The sequence below is a fragment of the Mustela nivalis genome, assembly GCF_964662115.1.
Source record: "Mustela nivalis genome assembly, chromosome: 6".
Lineage (NCBI taxonomy): Eukaryota > Metazoa > Chordata > Mammalia > Carnivora > Mustelidae > Mustela > Mustela nivalis.
Window position 1 is genome coordinate 79,497,593 of NC_139025.1, and position 20,967 is coordinate 79,518,559.

At 41.9% G+C, this 20,967-nt stretch overlaps 1 protein-coding gene across 15 annotated transcripts in view; it reads right to left on the minus strand.

Moving 5' to 3' along the window:
- Positions 1-20,967, minus strand: part of SEMA6D (semaphorin 6D) — a 573,864-nt gene that overhangs the window by 7,363 nt on the left and 545,534 nt on the right. For 8 of the 15 annotated variants that reach the window (XM_082734876.1, XM_082734878.1, XM_082734887.1 and 5 more), the window contains 15 exons: positions 6,978-7,140; positions 6,469-6,580; positions 5,847-5,907; positions 5,675-5,737; positions 5,464-5,565; positions 5,147-5,237; positions 4,581-4,700; positions 3,803-3,891; positions 2,854-3,071; positions 2,614-2,745; positions 2,123-2,278; positions 1,858-2,031; positions 905-1,045; positions 732-809; positions 192-253 (listed from right to left, as the gene is read on the minus strand). In XM_082734876.1, coding sequence (XP_082591002.1) covers positions 192-253; positions 732-809; positions 905-1,045; positions 1,858-2,031; positions 2,123-2,278; positions 2,614-2,745; positions 2,854-3,071; positions 3,803-3,891; positions 4,581-4,700; positions 5,147-5,237; positions 5,464-5,565; positions 5,675-5,737; positions 5,847-5,907; positions 6,469-6,580; positions 6,978-7,086 — 1,708 coding nt within the window. In that variant the 5' untranslated portion in view covers positions 7,087-7,140. Of the gene's footprint in view, positions 1-191; positions 293-731; positions 810-904; positions 1,046-1,857; positions 2,032-2,122; positions 2,279-2,613; positions 2,746-2,853; positions 3,072-3,802; positions 3,892-4,580; positions 4,701-5,146; positions 5,238-5,463; positions 5,566-5,674; positions 5,738-5,846; positions 5,908-6,468; positions 6,581-6,977; positions 7,141-20,967 lie in introns of all 15 variants that reach the window. The other 7 variants (XM_082734880.1, XM_082734881.1, XM_082734877.1 and 4 more) reach the window with 1 other exon arrangement.

A 20,967-nucleotide genomic window follows, 5' to 3' on the forward strand; every position in this document is an offset into this window, starting at 1 on the left:
GTGAAGGAAAAAAAAAGGTAAGATTCTTCTCTAACACATCCCCATGACCAAACAGCTCAGCTTTTGCGAAGTTTAAGTTAAATGCTAGGTGGTATGTGTCCCGAGTCATTAAAAGGCTGATTGTAAAATAATGTTCACGTGCAAATGTGGTCAAAAAGAACTGCCAGAGGGGAAGGAAGATCTGGGCTTACCATGGCAGTCCCCTAGGTGGGCCGTGTTGCCGTATTCTGTGTCTTGTTCATATCCTCCAGCGCTGTGGTTATGGAAAGCAAAGAAGTCTTCGGTTAACAGCCTTCATAGGGACACAAGTGACAACCAGAGCAGAACCAAGAACACAGACCGATTAGTAAAATGGACAGAGAAGAAAAAAAAAAAAAGGACATGTCAACACAGCTTGCTAAAATGAGTATTTCTTCTATCCAACATCTGGCCACTAGAATGTTTAAGAGAGGAGAAAGAATTGTTTATTCTCTCTACCCATTTCCCTCAGGTATTATCCTGTTTACAATCTCCCTTCCTTATTACAGCCCCAGATTTTTTTTTCCTTTCTTTTCTTTTCCTTTTCTCTTCCTTTTCTCTTTTTTTACTTCTCCCACATCAAAAAAGAAAAGAGAGGAAGAAAAGAACAAAAGTAGTACTGCTGGCATCTTTCTAAAATGTCTAGCTTTAGAGACCCAGAGAAGACAGGCAGCTCTCAGAAGGTCCTGGCTGATGTGACAGGGCATACTTACAGCATCCCTGGGGTCACTCTGCCACAGGTTCCCTGGCTTAACCAGCCACAGTATGGGTCCCGAGATGCAACACAAGACCTGTATAAAACCAAACAGAACGGAGCTTGGATTATCTCATCATCAAAGTTCACGGCGCTGCAAGACTCAAGGTAAGGAAAGAAACATCAGCTTACTTTTTGCAGGATCCATAACGCTCACAGCGACTGAGGGGGAGGCGAATCACGCAGCTGGAGAACGCCACGTACACAGCGTGATGGTCTTTATCCAACTGTAATGAGATGACCTTTCTGTCCTCCTCATTCTCAGCATTACACCTGTATTTGGGGATACATTTTGAGACCACATGTTTAGGAAGTCGAAAGCTACACGAAATATACAAGGCAAGTGGGGTTTGGTCTTGCAATTACTAAGTGCTAAGTGCTGGGAGATCCTGAGGGAGATTCTCAGTAGCAAACCAGTGAAGTACATAGTTTGGGAAGTAATAATTCTATGTTTGATCTTCTGCGGCTCTGCACAATTGTTTCAACTTCAGGTTGGACAAAGAGTTTTTTTTTTTTTTAAAGATTGCTTTCTTGTTCGGGTGACAAAGGGAACTGTGTTTATGAAGACCACTTTAGACCACAGAGAAGAAAAAGGACAGTGTTTCAGTGCACTTAAATCTTGCTGTGCTACATGTTTCTGATCTCTCTTTAGTCTCCTTTGCTCCATTCTTGTTTGTTTTAATGGTCCAGTTATCTTTTATGTCAGTGGTTGGAAGAATTGTATTGCGAGCTTGTGCTTATGCATACTTGGAAGCAATTGTCTGCTGCAGGCAGCAGCAGAAAATAAGCCTGCAGGGTATCAGGGGTGGGTGCTAACACGTTCTCCTAGCCCAAAGGTGAGAAACGGGGGCCGGATGATTTTTAAACTCATCTACTGCCCACCATCCCAGCCTTAGTGGACTCAGGAAAAAAAAAAAAAAAAAAACCCAGGATTTATTTCACTAAGGAAAAAAAAAACACACAACCCCAAACACAAATGTGCCAAACCACTGCTAATTTCTGGGGCTCAAAGGAAACGGCTTGATGAAATACAAGCCGGAAAGTTTTGAGCCCAGCTGAAAAGCCTTCTCGTAAAATATACCTACTTTGCGTGGTTGTACACTTCAATCTCTTCCAGTAACACGCTGTCATTCAAAGAGAATGGACTGGTCTTTGCCAAAACTTTAAGCACCACGCCAGCTTCAGAGCCAACGAAGATGACTGTGTAGTTCTGGTGGGGCCCAGCCGTGTGGTCCACAGCGATGGCCGTCAGTCTGTACCTGTCAGGGGAGGAAGGCCAAGTCAGAGGGGGAGGCCGATGGGGAGAGGAGGTGTTAGAGGGGAGCAGGCTGCTGGTCCTAGCCGTCTCACCTGATCCGGGTCTTGGTGAACCAGGGCTCGTCCGCTATGGGTGGGACGGCAGAGTCCATCAGCGGGTGGGATTTGATGAACGCCAGGGTCTCGTCGGGGAAATCGATGGAGGTTTTATAAGCTTCGGCAAGGCCATGCTTTGCACAACAGCCAGGCCTGAAAGGAAAACAGTGTGTTTTTTCCCCTCACAAACTGTATCTAAGGGTAAGTGTCCATTCTGAAAGAAGAGGCCAAGAAAGAAAGGAGAATGAGCAAAACCAGAGGCGTAGGGCTCTCTCCCTGCACTCAGCAGGCTCTCCACATTCACCCCTGTGGGGTTCTGTAGACTGGCTGGGTCTGCAGTGCCCCTGCCCCCCACCGGGGACCCCTCCCTGGCACGGGAGGTTGGCCTCTCTCCCTGCTCTCTGAGGACTGATGCTTCCAGGGACCAGAGGGTTTTGTTAAAAACAAAAATCACTGTCTGCTTTTTTTTTTTTTTTTTTTCTTTTTACCTTGGCTTTGGTACTTTGTCTTCGGGGACTGCTGTCCACACAGAATCTGGGGTTTTCTGTTCTTTAAACCGTCCTCTGAATACTTTTTCAATGTCATCCATGCTAAATGCACACACGGCAGACCCAGGAATGCTGCAAAGAGGGACAGCGTCAGGGAAAGCATCAGGCAAAGGAGGCCCGCTCCTGGGTCCCAGAAGCAAGCACAGAATAGCTCGAGAAGCGCCAGGGCTCTGTTCTCACCTGTTGAGCTGTGTGGTGAACACCCCGACCACAGTGGGGATGCCATTGATTTGTATGATGTCGGTAATGGACTGCAGAACATCGAAGTAGAAAAAGGAATCTCCAGGGACAGAGCAGTTGAGCCGAGCCTTCAGAAACGAGGTCCAGTGTTTCTCCAGGACCCGCTGGGAGCCACCCATGTCATTTTTACAGATGCGGGCCACACGGGAATACACGGCCTGCTCGGGGGAGGAAAGCAAAGCCACAGGGTTATGGGCAGGGAGGAGGAATGGAAATGAAAAGCTATTATTTAAGGGAGGGACCAAAAAAGTGCTAAAGATAGGACCAGCTCAAAAGAATCTAGCAATCTTCTCTCTAAGGATTTGTTCGGTAAGAATGTAAACTAGATTTACCTGGGAGAGAAGAGGGTCATTTTCCTGTTCTGCCAGACGAGCTCCCCAAGAACGGAGCTGTCGGACTGGTTAGGGGAACGCAAACTATCTCCATAGTTTGTCTCCCACTCTGTGGCTTCTATCGTTAATGCCATGTGCCATCCTTAAACTTGGCAAAACGAGGCTGTGATGCTTTAAAATTATACGGGCTTTTCCTGAACCACTCAAAATTGAATAGGGGCTCTACTTTCCATCCTGCCTTTTGATGCTGAGAAAGAATGAACGTTCAACAGATTTCTAAACTGTTAAGGAAGCATCCATAGCTCAAGGGCGCCTGTAGAACACTCTGTAGTGACAGAAAAAAATGAAACCTTCTCCAGGCCCAAGGCTGCTCTTCTCACTCTGGCCATTGTTCAGGTGTTTTCCAGCAATTATTCTCATGATGAGCAATTCACTTCTCTGCACTCGGCCCTGAATGTACCGAGTGCTAGAAAACATGCAAAGAGCATAACTCTACCAAAGCGGGCTCGATTCCATGCAGTACAAGTCCAGAATTCAAGTCAAGTGCATATACTTGCCTTGCCTAAATTATTATGTTCTACCGCAATTTCTCGAAAGAAGAAATAGACATAGTTTCCATATTCTATGGCATGAAGAAAATGTGGCTCTGAAAGAAAAATCGAAAACAAACTGGTTCCTAAAGGATAATTCAATTAGCACAAGACCCCGGCTGCTAGCATGACTGACGGACATGGCACATCTACAAGCCGGTGAGAACTCCAATACACCAACACGCTCAAGGAGTCTGAATATGGGTGTGTTGAAGCTTCAAGGAACCCACAGTCTTTCATGTCAGCTAATGGACTGTGAAAAGCCTAGGGGAACTGAACTACAGCAGAGGTCTCTGTTTCAACAGATTTATTCATTAACCTCTTTAACTAGAGAAGAGAATTTCTTACATCGAGAATAAAAAATCTTGGTATCTAGACGCCAAAGAAAGAAATGTCTCTGCGGAGATGAACGGATCGATTCTCAGTGTTAATTCTGTAGGATGGTAGATGGGAGTGGACAAGGAACATTATGTGTATTCAGAGGCGGGCAAACTGGCACCCAGAAATGAGGTCTTTCTTTTTTGAAGTCAACCAGGATAAACTCATAGATGAATCTATTTTCCTGACATGGCTGCTAATTTCCTCTTTCCTTGTCAACGCTCCTGCTTACAACCAAAGCAACTTGTACTTGCTCTAAATAAACAATATAAAGTCATGCACTGAGTTTCCTGATGCCTTGGCTCCTGTTCCCCCTTGGCCATCCCACTACCCTTGGCAATCCCACAACGCTGCTTTTCAAGAGTACCTTTTATCCACTTGGAATCATATTTTATTGTACGAAGGGCAGATCCATCACCCATGCTTCGGTAAATCACGGCATCGCTGGCCAGGAAGTCAGCCACTGTGGCAGAATATAGCTTCCCATCTGAAACCAGAGTTATCATTGGGGTAAAATAATCATAATTATCCTGTAGTGTGTTATCCTATGCAGTGTGTTATACCTTTTGGAGTTCTGGCACCTGTCATCCCTATATACACCAATACACGTAGACCCAGATGCTGATGGTCAACCTGGGACAGGTTGCCTCAGGGTATCCTCACCTCATTTTGCAGGTTAAGGATCTGAGTATCAAAACGTTAGGCAACTTTTCAGGGTCGTTGACCTAGTTAACAACAGGGCCAAGTGTCAGAATACTCATCATATGCTCACTTTAAAATCTTCTTTTTTGGAAATTTTTTCCCTAGCTCCTACACTGTAAAAACACCTCTATTAAGGGAGCTACCCCAGTTATGAGCTTTTCTCTTCCTTTCAATTCCCTTTTACCTTCAATGTCATTAATCACTTATATTCATTACACTAAAGGATCTTACCAGCAAAAAGGGCAACATTGGTTTGTCTGGCATCGAATGGGCATCTTGCCAGGCCACTAATTTCCTCCCCGTCATACTCTAAGGTATTCAACTATAAAAGAAAAATAAATAGCTGGTGTCATATCTGTTCAATGTACCTGTTTGAAGGCAATACTGCTTTATTTGTACTGAAATTCTATTTGAAGAATTTTGTCTTTATTCTTCCATAGCATTAGAGATAAATGGGTTATAGCAGAGAGGATTCAACTCTAACAGCATGACAGTGCGGGAGGAAAAAAAAGTTGATAAAAAAAGCACACCGTATGAAATATACTCACCCTATAGTATCTACACATGGGATTGAATGCATTGGTACCACAGACAAAAACCATCTCGTCGTTTCTTGGAACAAATACTTTAATAAAGTTGTGGCATTCGTCCTAAAGAAAGTAATAATTAAGTTACTGTTAGACATCCCATACGCTGACATTGTGGGATAAAGCCTACCTAAAGGCTCACTCTGGCAGATGACTCGTCTGTTCTACTTACTTTATGTTTGCCTTTCATAGCACAGTTTTCTCGGTCCTGTTGTCTTGACCGCCATGTCAGTTTCTGTATTAATCAAGCAAAACCAAAGTTCGTATTTCAACCAAAAATTTGGGGAGGGGAGGGGGATGTTATCCAAGTTCTGAAGGAATGCAAATAAATTTCACTTGCTCACCTTGCTCGGTATTACTTCTGTTTTGGGGATTTCATTTAAGTTTACTGTATAAACTTGATCCCTGTTGGAAACAAGGCAGTAAGTCAAATCATGTGAATGCATAAAAATGTTAAGCTGCTGCTTCTTGTTTTATTTTTTACAGATCTGCCTTTATTGTATTTTGGAGATCATTTGGATTTTCTCTGTCTCCAACAAAGTCAACAAAGAGGACTTTTTCATTAGTGAGATGCTTTTATATATCACTGTGGTTAGGGAGCAAAGAAAGCTCTTCTCTTCAGACATGGGTCAAACAGCTACTGGTATTAGCATAGGCATACTTCTAATATTTGCTTGAATAATTCCAAGTTAAAAAAGAATAAAGAAAGATTTTCCCCCCCTGCTGCTTTAGGAATAAAAAATGGTATATGATTTCTTGATAGCAGTAATAAAATAGCACCACTGAAGGCTTTAGCCCTGTATTTTGTTCCTGGTACACAACACAGACTCTTCTCAGTGAATATTTTTGGCTACTTGCAATTTTTGATCACAATCACATATTAGTTTTTCATGAACTAGACACATTAATGCAAGCACCACAAGAGAAAAGAATTTTAATCTAATAAACCAATGAGAGGAAAATTACCTGCCAGCAATATAAAGTGTGTCTCGAATTTTCAACATCAGCTGAAAGTCCAGCCTGTGCTGGGATTCATTGCCTGAAGGGCGTCCTCTAAAAACCGGATATTGCCTTGAATCTGCAAGTAAAAATGGGCTAAACCATCAGTCAGGATTATGGAGCTGAAGAATCAATATACAGCATTGATTAGCTGTATATACTAGTTGTAGAAGGGTTTTAACTAAATTCCTCTCTTATGGTCTTGAATATAAATGAATGAAAGATGGTGAATGTTAGCAAATGATCTTTTTCTTTTAACAGAAAATATATAACCTATACATGGGTTGCTTTAGGAAAGCAACCAACAGAGCTGTCCCATTTGCTCCAAACACTAAGAAAAGACTCTAGATCCATTAATATGCAAAAACAGTTTTAAGACATATAAAACTCTCTTTCTAAAAACAAATGCATTTAGAGGATCAAAACCAAAAACAGTTCCCTTCTCAGAAAAGAAGAATGTTCTTTAGATTACTTACAGTGATAATCAACAGTATTGAGGGGTTCGTCATCTTCGGGAAAGCTGACGGCCCTCAGCTGGGAAATCATCAGGAGAAGCATGTAAGCACAGGGCAGGAAGAACCTCATGGTGGGCCAAGATGAAGTTGGAGCTGTCCCTCCTCAGAAATCCCACTCAGCTACCTGGAGAGCAGAAACAATTTGGAAAGGTGTCTCTGATGTGATGCAACTTGCTCATCTGTAATCAGTTCAGTTTTCACCAAGAGCTCTCTCCAGGGCCCTGCCCCCATCAGGAGCCCTGGCAGAGGCGGCGGGGGGTGGGGGGGTGAGGCATCTCTGAAAACACAGGCTGAAGATGGCAACGTGCCAGGCCTGATCGAAGCATCTGGTGAGCATAACGAAGTTGTAGGCACATTTGCAAGAGTTCTTGAGGTAACTATGTATGTCATCCCAGCAAGATCACCAGAACCACAAACGGAAATGCTGGCTGCTGACTTGGCACGAAGATGGGCTAAGTTGGGATTAGAATTTTAATTAAACTCCAATCTGCTTCCCTTCCCCCAGCCTGAAATACACCCAGTACAGCTTGTCTCTGCAACCCCTCCCATAAAATGCCCAAGCTGTCTCACAAATATCCAGGGAGCTGATGGTCCCATCACCCTCATCAGATCCTTGCTAAAGGCATTGCCAAATGCCAAACTCCCAGCATTACTCAAGCCTTAGTCCTAAATTTGTAAGCAGAGCAGTTCCCTGAGCGTACTAAGATCAACATGGAAGCAAGGACATGAATGACATTGAGTCAGGGTGAAAGGAGAATGGAAAGAAATGAAATGATTTCACGATCTATCAATTAAGCGGGACAGGATTAAAGCAGCACAGCTGACACCAGACCACTGGGGAAGTCTTCTTTTTTACATAAAACCATTTGGACACAAACCAATACCCTTAACATGCCTGTCCTCTTAGCTTTATTGAACTTTAGAACCACTGGGGGCCTTAGGGACCATCTAGTCCAACCCCCTCAATTTTCAGAGGAGAAAACCATGGGCTGGAAAAATTAAGGGACTCACTGAATTTCAGGGGGCTCTTTCGAGCACAATCAGGGCATAGACTTACATCACCTGAGTCTCTGTCTGGTCTCTTTTCATCAAATTAAATGAGGAAACGAAGTGACATTTTTTTTTTCCTTCAAAAATATAGTATTACAAAAAATCTTCTTGGGCTAATGAATATATTGTCTTTATTGAAGTGATGTTTCACAGGTGTATGCATATGTTACATTTTACCAAACTGTACATTTACAATGTGCAATATATTGTATGGCAGCATCTCAACAAAGTCCATGGCATTAATTGCATATTATCCATCAAAAAAAATTTTTTAAATCTTTAGCTGTTATTAATTTATTAAAAAAGAAAATTAGGGCTCTGCTGGGCCAATGAGATGGCTTTTTCAAAACTGCAAATACTCTGCTTTGCAACAGTACTACCCCATCCCGGCCACAATGATCACCTACGGCTACTCTACTGAACGGTATAGCAGTTAGCTTTATCTCCATTCTCATCTACCTAAGAATGTTAGGAGAGATCATGAGAATCACTTCAAATTCTGGGTGAGTCCAACCACTAAACTGGTACTTACTATGCCTCTTTTGTTTTCTTCATGTCAAACATACAGAGGCACAGGCATGTAAGCTATGCAATGCTCTCAATGTTTGTCTTTCTAACTAAAGTAGAAGGCAAGTATAGGTGAGTTTTAGAATCCTTGGTTTGCAAAAGAGAACAACCTTGAAGTACATTTTTTTCTTAATGGAGGATTAATCCAGCCAAAAGTTAACACATCGAAAATGCCCTGTTTAAAGCATGGTGGAGGGCGATCTGTGGCTGTATCGTTTTGTACTTAAGTCGAAAGAGTGTGGATGTTGGCAGTAGTCTGGCTTGGGCTTGGTTGGAACTCCATAATTACTAGCTGATTGGTCTAAGGAAGCTTCTTCTGTTTCTCTGCGCGTTCATTTCTTTATTTATAATATGGGGATAATACCACCTTATCCACTGGGTGAAAAGGAAGTAAATGTCTGGCTCCCATAAATTCTGAGCAAAGTTAGACCTCCTCACCCATTCCCTATTGAACACCATGCACATGACCTTGACCTAAGAATCCGACCCAGAGTCTGGGAAAAAGATGTCCTAAAATATTAAATCTATTTGGCCATTTCCCCTCCACAAACAGAGAGTTATTTTAAGTTATTTTAAAATACAAAGGGATTATTTCTAGAATAATTTTCACAACTTGAGCTTATTTATCAAACTTAGAAAAGAAGGTGAAAAAACAATTACTGTCAATCTGAAAATCCTAACACAACAACTGTAATGATTTGGTTCTAGTCTTCTTGTCACATGCACATATTTTCAAGGATGACAAGGTAACCTCTTTTAATGTATGCCTTCTCCTAAAGCAGAGTCTTCCTGTCTCACTTTTCCAGCATGCTTCCATGTTTCACCATTTATACAGATCTTGGAAAGTTGAAGTAGTATAAACACATGGAAATATTGCTGTAAGAACAACATTCTGCTATGATATCGATTCCAAAGTTCATCCTCTGGATGGAAAGTCACTGGGTGTTTCTGCTGGGTGTCAGGAGGAAAAAATCAGGAGTACCCATTGATCTTAAAGAAATTAGAAATATCTGTGGGAAAATAAGAGGCAGACAGTTCTGTGGATCTTTCTCTACCATGACAGGTAACTGAATGGTTCACATCATCCAGGCAGAACCTTGATGTCCTAGACAGCAGGACAGGGAGGGGCCCTCACCAGGAAGGGTGTCTCTCACATCTGTGATTCCAGCATTGAGGGTAAGGATGAAGTCACGGCTGACTCACTGGCAAGCACCAAGTTGCTGGCTGAGCTATCATTTCCTATAACTCACTCAACTCATCTGACACTGCAGAAGGCAATTTCTCCTCATACCCTTCCCCCACCCATCTCATCCTCTAAAAATAAAACCCCACCACTAATTGCTTCCTGTCCCTGCATAAAGCTTTATTTTAAAAAAATCACTTTCAGATTTGCCATAGAAATTATAAATGGAAGTAGTTAATGTAAAATATATATCAAAGTAAGACTGAGTTGGGAAGGGAAGGATCTAGAAATACCTGTAAGAAATGAGCCAGGGAGATTTATTTTCATCTAAACCCCTCAGACTATCTGGCTTTTACCTTATTTAAGGAAATATCTCAGAATTCCAGGACTCAGTAAAATTGTGAGACTAGTTATGCTGTTACGTGAGACTAGTTATGTTCTCCTTCAGAACAAGTGAAGAGGTAGGACAAAATGTTGGAAGAGAATATAGACCTTGGGGTTTGAAAAGTCTGCTTCAAACTTGCTTGTGCCATTTACTTCCTGGCTCTGGGGCCTTATTTAAGACTTACCCTCTTAAAGCCTTAGTTTCCTTAAGTGTAAATTAGGAAAATTGCCATTACCACCTCCTAGGCTCTTCCGAGGATTAAATGAGACAACCTATCTAAAACATCTAACATAGAGCCTGGCCCGTAGTAAATGCCTAGTAAATTTTAGTGGCTATTATTATGACTATTATTGTTACATCTTATTGGGTAAAAATGACCCCAGAAAGGGAAAGAAATGTTTATTACTACTTTATCATGTACAACCATTCACAAAACCATTTATGAATACCATCCTAACAATGATAGCGGTATTCTTAGAGGATTAAGATACACTTTCACAGGGCCCCTGGGTGGCTTAGTCATTAGTCTTCCTATGGCTCAGATCATGATCCCAGGGTCCTGGGATCGAGCCCCACATCAGGCTCCCTGCTTAGCGGGAAGCCTGCCTCTCCATCTCCAGCTCCCCCGTGCTTGTGTTCCCTCTCTCACTGTGTCTCTCTCTTACAAATGAATAAACAAAATCTGAAAAAAAATTTTTAAAAAAGATCCAATGTCACAGACATAGATGCCTAAGGAGGAGGAAATCACCTTCCTTATGAGTAAGGGTATCGTAAAGATCGTGCCTAAATGAGATTTTTTTCCTTTCAGCCAGAGAAGGGGGGTAACTGCGTAAGTAAATTTTGTCATTTTTGGGGTATTATATATAGGCATCTCCCACATATATCTGATGTTAAAGTCTAAATATAATGAGAGAAGTTCTTAAAAGCAGTTCAGAGCTGCCAAGATAGCGAGGGTTTGAGTGGCAGAATCCTTGAGAGAGGGGAGGGTGCCAAGAAATGAGCTCCCCACTTGGCACTTGATTTCATATTATAGGATTTGCTAATTTTTTTAAATATTTACTTTTTTTTTTTTTTTTAATTTAAGAGAAAGAGACAGAGAGTGGAGGCAGGGCCAGAGGGAGAGACTCTTCAAGCAGATTCCCTGCTGAGCACAGAACCTGATGTGGGGCTTGATCTCAAGACTCTGAGACCATGACCTGAGCTAACAAGAGTTGGACACTTAAACAACTGAGCCACCAGGTGCCCCAGGATTTGTTAATTCATAAGCTACCTAAAGATGAGAGTGTAGCTATAAAGAAAACCCAGATTTTTAGCAGTATCGAGTTTACGGCCCACCATGAAGGAGTCCCAATAACTATCTGCAGGCTCTCTTTTGGAGCTCTGAGGGTCTATACCCTAAAGAAAGGGAGCAAACACGAGGTAGACCAAACTGCATAAAAACTCCAACTTGGTCTCCAAAAAAGTAAGTCCTGGATTGAAGAGATGTAATCTCCTCCCACTCTAGCTCCTTAAATAAAATGCCAGGTGAGTCCGAGTCCTCTCTAGAGGAAAGTCATATTATCTGGAGATGCCAGTTTTTTAATACAAAATGCTTAACAGAAATTTCTAGACGTTCCAAAAACTAAGATTAAGAGAGAAAGGAAGGCAACAGAAATAGGCCCATAGGTAAGTCAGATTTTAGAATTATGAGATATCAATTTAAAGAAATAATTATTTATTTTGTCCAAGAAAGAAAGATGACAAAATGAAGAATTTCACCAGAGAACTGGACTCTATTAATAAAGAATTAAATGGAAATTTTACAACAAAAAAAGCACAATCATTAAATCATTGTAATAGATGTATTTAGCAATGTATTTCTTATAGCTGAAGAGAAGATCAGTGAGCCAGAAAATGGGCTAATAGAAAATATCAAACAGAAGCATGGAGAGCAAAGATGTTGGGAAAAACAGACAAGAGAGTAAGAGACACATAGGATCTTATGAAAACACCTAACATCAGAGTGCTGGTGAGTGGAAAGAGAGAGAGAGAGAGAGATGGATGGAAGCAACATTTGATAAGATAATGGTGGCGTTCTTTTTCAAAACTAGCCAAAAACCATAAGTCTCATCTTCATGAAACTAGAACTTCTAAATACAAAGAAAAACATACTTAAACACATCATAATCAAGATGTTGAACACAAAGGAAAAAAATATGTTAAAAGCTAAAAGGTATTTTACCTTCAAAGAAGCAAGGATAATACTGACAGCTGACTTATGAATAGAAATGATGGAATCCAATAGACCATAGAATGACATTTTTAAAGTGCTGAAAAAAAGTAAATTCTTAGGCAAGAGTTCTATTACCAGTGAAAATATTCTTCAAAAATGAAGGCAAATCATTATCTTTTAGACAGATAAAAGCCAAGAGATTTGTTGTCAGCAAATCAGACTAAAAGAAATACTGAAAGGGAGTTCTTTAAGCAGGATAATGTATAGGGTTTGTTAATGGAAGTTCTTTTAATAGTTATAGACTAGTGGCCAAATGCAAAATTAATGAATCCCAGATAAATAAATTGGTATAGACCCCTTTTCTCCTTGAAAATTATATTAGTGCAAAGGAAATGAGAATTCAGAAGTTGAGTAGGCCTCCTTTATCCCCAGTACAAAGAACCCAGAAAGATAGCATGCTGATTTTAAAGCTCTGGCTATCTTCTGGGGATGCCACTTCTGGAAGAGGAGCTGTTCAGACTCTCCTACGGCATATACCTCTGAAAGTGGCATTGGTTTCTCCCATTTTCCTAATTATTCCTCCAGATCTTGGAACTTCATGCTCTTCAAAATAAATCTTCCTATTTGAGGTCCTACCTCTCCTCCTCCTTTTTAGCTGATAATGTCCTAGTCACTTTCTCTAAGAAAGACTTTTTTTTTTTTAAGTTTTATTTATTTATTTGACAGAGAGAGATCACAAGTAGGCAGAGAGGCAGGCAGAGAAAGAAGGGGAAGCAGGCTCCCCGCTGAACAGAGAGCCGGATGCGGGGCTCGATCTCAATACCCTGGGATCATGACCTGAGCCGAAGGCAGAGGCTTTAACCCACTGAGCCACCCAGGTGCCCCAACTTTTCAAAGACTTCAGCAAACTCAGTCTTTGGTTCCATTCTGGCACTTGTCATCAGCTTTAGCTTCTTCACCTCAAAACTCATAAAGTCAAGGACTGCATGCTTTGACCTCAATCTCTTGTCCTTCCAGTTTTCTTGTCTGACAATTTATACCATGACTACTCCTTCTCATCAGGGCCATCAGTCTCCTAACTGATCTCATTTCTTCTAATTCATTAGGCTTCCTCAATCTTAACATATCACTTTATCCATCTTAGATGTAACATTCAAGAGTCAATCATTGCAATAATACATTAGCCTATATTTGAGACTCCTTCATCCTTTATATCCTTATCAGCCTTTCTTGTTAAGTTCTTGGATGGACTCAACACTTCACCTTCTATACCTGTCCCAGAGCAGTTGAGCCCCAGTGAAGACACCCACACTCTGGGACAATGGTGGTAGTAACATCACAGAATTCTTGGGCACTGACTACAGGTAGCACTATAATTTGTGGGGATACTGTTTTTCTACCAGGTTTGCCCACTCCCCAAATGAGTAAGTTTAAATTTTCTTATGCTCTTCAAAGCCTTCAGCTGAGCCTTCTCCTTACTCCACTACATTCTTCCCTGCTGCCTCATAGGTACTTCACTCAGAAAGTAAAAGTCATGAGATAGGAACTTCCTCAATTCCTGCCTCCCCTTCCCATTACCAGTCAGACCCATTGCCTCTTCATCTAGTGTTTCCTCCTTCTGTCCTTTTTAAGAGAAGTTTTCACCCCCCAAGTCTTCTCCATGTGCTCTAAACCCAACCTTTTCTCTCTTTCCTGGAAGAGAAAAACGTGGAATATTATTTTTTTCTCTCTAGTATAGTCTCTTAATTTTTTATTATTAAATACTATCCATTAGCACTTAACTTGTCTAGGCTTCTCTTCTCATCTCAAAAAAAAAAAAAAAAAAAAAAGAGAGAGAAAGAGAGAAAGAAATAGAAAAAAGAAAAAGCTCCTGTGACCCCAGATCCTTCTCTAGCTACCACCTACCTCTTTCCTTCCATTCACAGATACTTAAAGTTCTATATTCTCACTGCTGTCATTTCTTCACCTCCCACTCATTCTTCTACTTCCTCTGTTCTAGCTTCTCTCTTAATAACACCTTTCAGTAAAGACATGATGACCCGTAGGTAGCTAAATGCAATGGATGCTTCCAGCCCTCATATAATTACCCAGTACCTTTAGACATAGTTGACTGTTCACAGCTTTTTAAAACACCACCATTCCCTGCCTTCCTTTATATGGCATTCTTTTGACCCTTACCTATTCTGCCTGCCCCTTGTTTGTCTCTCAATCATGTCTAAATGCAAAAAGCATTATCTTTCAGAATATAAAGCTTATCATATAATCTCACAATCGTCCAGTAACTTTCTATTACTCTTTGGAGTAAGCCATGATCTTTGCAATGGGGCCATTAAGACTTCCCGTGTGCTGAGTCCTGTCTCTGTCTCCACTTTTATTTGAGATTGTCTCCTTCTTTACTTGTGCTTCTACCACCCTGGCCCCATGTCTGGCCATGGACTGTGTCATTCCATCTACTTGCATCAAGCCTTTGTTCCTACTTTCACTCTGGATGTCCCTTCTTGCCTCCCCATCCTTGGCCTAGTTAAATCTTCCTAATATTTTTTAGAACCTAGGGAAGTTTCTTCTCAGTGCCTTGGGATAAACATGTCTCACAGTTGTCTATACTTGAGACAACTGCAAATAAACAGCAAATGAAGGGCAAAACAAAACTAATCATGGGGACTTGAATCACCACAAGCTCTACTGAATCTCTCAGGGCAAGATTAGCCTTTCAGAATCCTGTCTAATCTAGATTTATTTAATACTGTTAATTAAATAAACAACTATAACAAAAGGCAACAGACCCAGGGAACTCTAGGTTCTACTCCCAAATAGCATTCTTTTAGTTGAGTATGCTGTGAACTAAAGGAAAGAATGGGGTGGAACCAGAGCTGTACTGTAAGGGGCACCATTCATTCTATAGTCTATGAACTTCCAGGGGACACTATTCACGATGTAGTCCATGAGAAAGAGTGAATGATGGCTCCTGGATTTACAGGAATTATAGGTCTGCTGCCTAACAGCCCCACAGGACAGAATGGAAGGGGAGCAGCGGGTTTAGGTAGGTTGAAAAAGAGCAGAGAGAAGCGAGTTAATTGTTATTCTTTGGAACCTACCAAGACTCAGAAGGTTGTAATTGAAGGTCAATTACAAAAGGTTCATGTTTATATAACATTTATATGTCTGGCTTCTAGGCAGTATGTTCTGTGTAGGGCTGTAGATTTTAAATAACTGCTCGACATTAGTATTTAATCAGAATGACATGACAACCAGGCTGACATCACAGCCTTTTAAATATAAGATGAGAGGAAGAACAGATTAACCACTAGTAGTTCCAGAAGATCTTTAAGCAGAGTTGAGGTGGGTATTCTGGGTCCTTCTGAGGAGCTGGTAGCTCCCTGCATCCAGGCTCACCAAGTGACTCCTGACCAATGGGATCTCTTGGAAGAGCACCAACTGTCTTATTTATGGAATCTCTAGTGCTACCCTACCCACGCCCACTTAATTCTCTCCTTCACATGTGCTTGTATGAACAAACATATCCTTTCCTAATTCTGGGCCAGGAAGAGGTGGCTGAAAGGCCCTTGAATCTGAGACCCTTCTGCCTTCTGGGAACTTGGGTAGGAAGGTAGAGGAAAAGGCTTTGAGCATTGTCATGTTAATGACACTTTATAATCAACCACCTAAAACACTGCCCAGTGGCTTGTCAAGGAAATGATGAATCAGCTCTCTGACTCACCCTCCACACAGCTGAGTTACTGCTGACACATCAGAATCTGGAAGGATGTGCATCTTCAAGGTGCCAAGAAGAACCCTTGTGGGGACCTCGGGCCTTGGAATAAAGAACATATCAGGGATTCTTCTCCCACTGGCACTGGCAGCAGGAGAGGAAAGGGACCAGGAACTAGGAGATGTAGGAACACAGACTTGCTGTGTGATCCCCAATAAGTCTCTGGCTTGAGTTCATGTAATAAAAGTGGGGGTGGGCAGTGGACTGGACGTGTAGGAACACCTCTTTCCCTAAGAGTCCATGATCTTCTGGGGGCTGGAGGAGAGAGGGGCAGCTGCTCCTACCTACTCAGACAAACATCATGGTGTAACCCCCATTGCTCCACAGGTTCTTTCACCTCAATATGAGTGTCTCAAGTGACTCCCATCACAGACACACAGTATTTCCCCTGTTCCCGAGATTTCCTGTGTTAGCTTCCTCTCACCTCCTCCACCAAGTTTCTCTTAAGAAAGGTCTGAGCCCCTTGTCTCCATTTTCTCACTCTTTATTACATTTTTAACCCACTTTAGTCTAACTTCAACCCTTGCCCATCAAACAGCAAATCGCCAAACCCAACTCAACCCTCATTCTAAATCTTTCATTGCCCCAAGCTATTTAAGCATGTTGGTCCCTCCTCAACTCCTACTGTCACTTTTGGCTTTCATAGTCATCCCCTTACTTGTCTAGCTACTCTTCCTCAGAAAACTTCTCCAACTTGTCCCAACACACTCCCCCTCAGATGTAATTCTTCTTGGTTCCACTTGGCTCTTTGGAGATTCATCCACGCTACACCCAGCTTTTTCACTAATACCAATTAATTGATGAATGCCAAATCCATATGCCCAGCACATTCCACATTCCTGCAGGACTAGCTGTCCAAGTCTCTGCCGGATATTTTGGCCTCAGTAAAACATAAGCACTTTAAATTGAGAAGGTGCAAACCTGAACTTCATATACTTTGCCTTGACTTGTCCTCCTACAAAATCCCCTTCAGAGCATGGGCTCTGGGCTCAATGTGCCTGGGTTCAAATTCATGCTCTCTCACTTACCAACCATGTGACCTTGGATATATTACTTCATCTCTCAAAGTTGCAAGTTTTCTCACCTAAAATGAGGATAATTACAGCACTTACATCATTACAATGATTCAGTGAAATAATCTACGTAACATATGTAACACCAAACCCTTTGCACCTGGTAAGGGTCCAATAATTACAACTACTATTATTGTTGTTGTCATTACTGATATTTTTAATATCCTACTCATTTAAGCCTTACACCTGAGAGTCATTCTAGATTTCTCCCTCTCTATCATTTTCTCCAATTTGTCAGCACACCCTATTTATTTTTCCCTTTATTGCTCTAGAACACATTCTTAACCGTTTTTTGTTCTTGTAGACTTAAGTTCATTCTGCAAAAGCCCCTAGAATGATATTTCCAAAGCACAAACAGTATCGTTTTTACTTTCTTATCTAAAAACAATTCAGTGGTTCCTAAAGGCCTGATGCTAAAATACGAATTCATTTTCAAGATTTACAAGGTTCTCCACAATCTGATCCTTGCCAGATTCTGTTTCATCTACCAATACTTCTCCACTTTGAGCCCAAAGCAGTGTCTCCTGCAAACATTATTCTCTCTGAAACACCCTTCTTGGAAACTACTTATTAACTCAAAATGTCCCTGGCCTTTGCCTCTTTTCTATTCCTCCCCTCAACCCCAAATTCCTCTCTTCTGGCCACACTGCTCTCCTAAGGATGGCTAATCGTACTGTACTACCATGTAAATTCTTCTATTACGGAACTTACCATATCATAGTAATTACTTATTTTCACATTTTCTCTATTAAAGTGGGGTGCTGGAAAGAGAGAATAGATCTTAGTCATCCTCTATCCCAGCATCAGGCACAGGGACTGGGACCAGGAGGTCTTTAGCCAGTAGTTAAAGAATATAGGAAGAAGTAGGTATATGAAAGAGGTTGTACACATGGTGGGACTTGGCTATGGCACAGGTACCACATGAACCTGTTGCTACCATTTCCCCAAACACCTACAGTCTTGAGACTACAATTGTTCTCCTATGACATTGGCACACAACCCTCATTAGCCCCCAGCTCTTAAGTTTCCGGGTGCTGCAAAACCAAGAGGTTCTTTACAAATGGCAACAGATGCCTCTTTTCACACTTACCCATCATTAACAAATTGCTCTTTCATCCAGGAGTGATGGGTAACACGGGCCAAAGGAGTAAATGATTTCTGTCACTCCCTCCTGGAATTCCTGTTCATTTTGCAGCTTTCCCAGAACAAAGGAGAGGAAAGCAGAGCTCTTCCTGAGATTAAAGAACAGGGTCTATGGGACTGGCAGGAAGCCTACTTGACTCCCCACTACCTAACAAACAAAAATAAAATAAAAATCAGCCAGCCATTAGGCAGAGATCCTGCAACGGGGAATTCTTTATTTTGGTTGATAGCCTTTTTTCCAGTTAAAAAGTTAAGTAGTGCTAAAGCATAATCAAGCCAGAAATCAGTATGAATACCTTTATAAGATCTTTCTTTTGGGCTAGATTCTGATAGAAGAAAAAACGAAGGTGGCAGTAGATGCCCCAGAAGGGAGACGCAGGCACACCGTAGAGTACGGGCCTGTTGTGTTCTTTATTAATGCTTTGCCTTTATAATCAAGGTCTTCCCCAAAGTTGGGTCAATTTTGTTTATTTTCATTTCATTATACATGCATGAGGAAAGCTGGCTCTTTTGAAAGTATTCTGAAAATTAAAGCAGCTCTTATGTAAGGTTTTCAGTTTAAGTCAAATTTTTTAAAGCAAAGCACACTGATATCTCCATCAGTAATGCTTCTGGTCAAATATTAATAATTCAAAAGGGAACTGAACTTAAAAGGAACTGAGCAGGAAGGGACATAAAACAGGATCTAACCTGTCTTTGCCAAATCTTAAGCAAATCAGAAACAGGGATCTCAGAATTTGACCCCTGAGAAGAACCACGGCTCCAGGGAGTTGAATTCTAGTGACAACTTGTCTACACGTTTTGCTGGTCTGTCCAGACTCAAACTGGGTAACATGTTAAAGGTAAATTGTCCTAGGAACAATCTTCATTTAATGTGAAAATAACACAAGAAAAGAGTGAGACGATGAGCCCGTATCTAAGCCAAGAGGATCCACGCAGATGACAAACACACCAACTTCTGAAGAGATCAAGAGGAGGACTAGCTTTATGAAAACACAAAATATAGGGACCTTCTACTAGTTGAAAAAGAAAAAAGAAAATTAGATAGCAGAAGATTATCGTGGCAGATACGAACACAGATCGTGTCTTTTTTTCAGGGAGGATTGCAGGGCTTCCCAGCCTAACTTGGTGACAAGAGAAATTAAAAGCCTCTTCTTTTGTAAGCTTGCGTACACGGAGCCCCAGCCAGGCCCGGCTGTTCCCCGTGGGCCTCCAGGAAAGGAACCATTCTAGACAAAGGAAGAGCTCAGGATTCCAAGGCGTGACTGAGATGCCAAAGGACTCAGCCTGCCTTTGGAATACTGGCTTATTCTACCAGATGACCCGCTGGGGCTGCCATATGGTCTGCGCCTGACATTCTGTTCAGGATAATAGGGCCTGGGTCCATGCCTGGCTCTGCCCTCTGGGCTGGGATAACAGAAGTGGAGCACGTTTGTCCAGATTCCACTGACTTGTCTGATCCCGCCACTACGGAGTCTCAGCTTTCGAAAACCTCTGTGGCGCCTTTCTCGGGTTTTCAAAGAACATGAACAATGCCCAGAAAAGGAAAGGCTAAGGAGGAGCTACTGTTACTATTCCTGGAAGAGAAGAAGCAGATAAATGAAGGGACGTGGGATCTAAGAGTGGTGAAGACAGTGCAGAACCTAGAAGGCCCCAGAGTCCAGGTGACCAGCACTGCCAACAACCAGAGCAGCTGCTCAACGTGAAGGAGCTCACGTCTCCCTGTTTTATAGTCAGCAAACCGCCTCACCGGAGGCCTCCAGGCGATGTCGTGTCCAAGGGTTTAAGGAAGAGTTAAACTCGAACAACTCAGACAAAGAGAAGTAGTCTTTTTGTCACATTTTTAAAAAGCCAAAAATTCCTGGTTCAAGTCCTATTCTTTTCAGTTGCCAAAAACATGGCCTTTGAATTTGCCTTCTGTATTTGAAAACAGTAATCGTTGCTTGTCTGTGGCAGATGTGGGGACTGATCACGAATGGTTCAGAAGGATCTAAAGCATCACCATTATCCGCATTCCATTAGGAAACTCAGTTCCACTTGTTTCGAAGAATGCCTTTCCCCCGTGAAGAGTGTACAGCCTTTTTACTGTTGTTGCAACTTCCTGTGAGGTTATAATGATTTTAAAATACTTTTTTTTAAAAAAAAAGTGTTTTGTCCTATTAATAGAAAATGAGAGGCCTGGTGAGTTACCTTAGCCCAACAGCCTGGGATTAAAAAGAAGGCGTTCTCAAGAAAGAGAAGAAATGGCCAGAGGGAATTTCATGGCCTTCAAAAACTCTGGGAGGGCCCAGCCTAGGTCTGAGTTCTTCACCTGGGACTCACCTACAGACCTCCCTCTGCGCTCTGCACCCAAGACCTATGAGTTTTTGAAACATCTGGGTCCACAGAGGCACACAGTGGACACACGTGTCAATTCCTGATTTTTACTAAATCAACTCAACACCCAAAGGGTATGAGGAAAGCAGGGCCCTTCCTTCTCTGAAGGGTGGGGCCTGCCCGAAATGCAGGAGGCGGGGGGGAGGGAAGCTATACTGGGGTGGGGGAAGGTAGACTCTGGAGCCAGAATGTC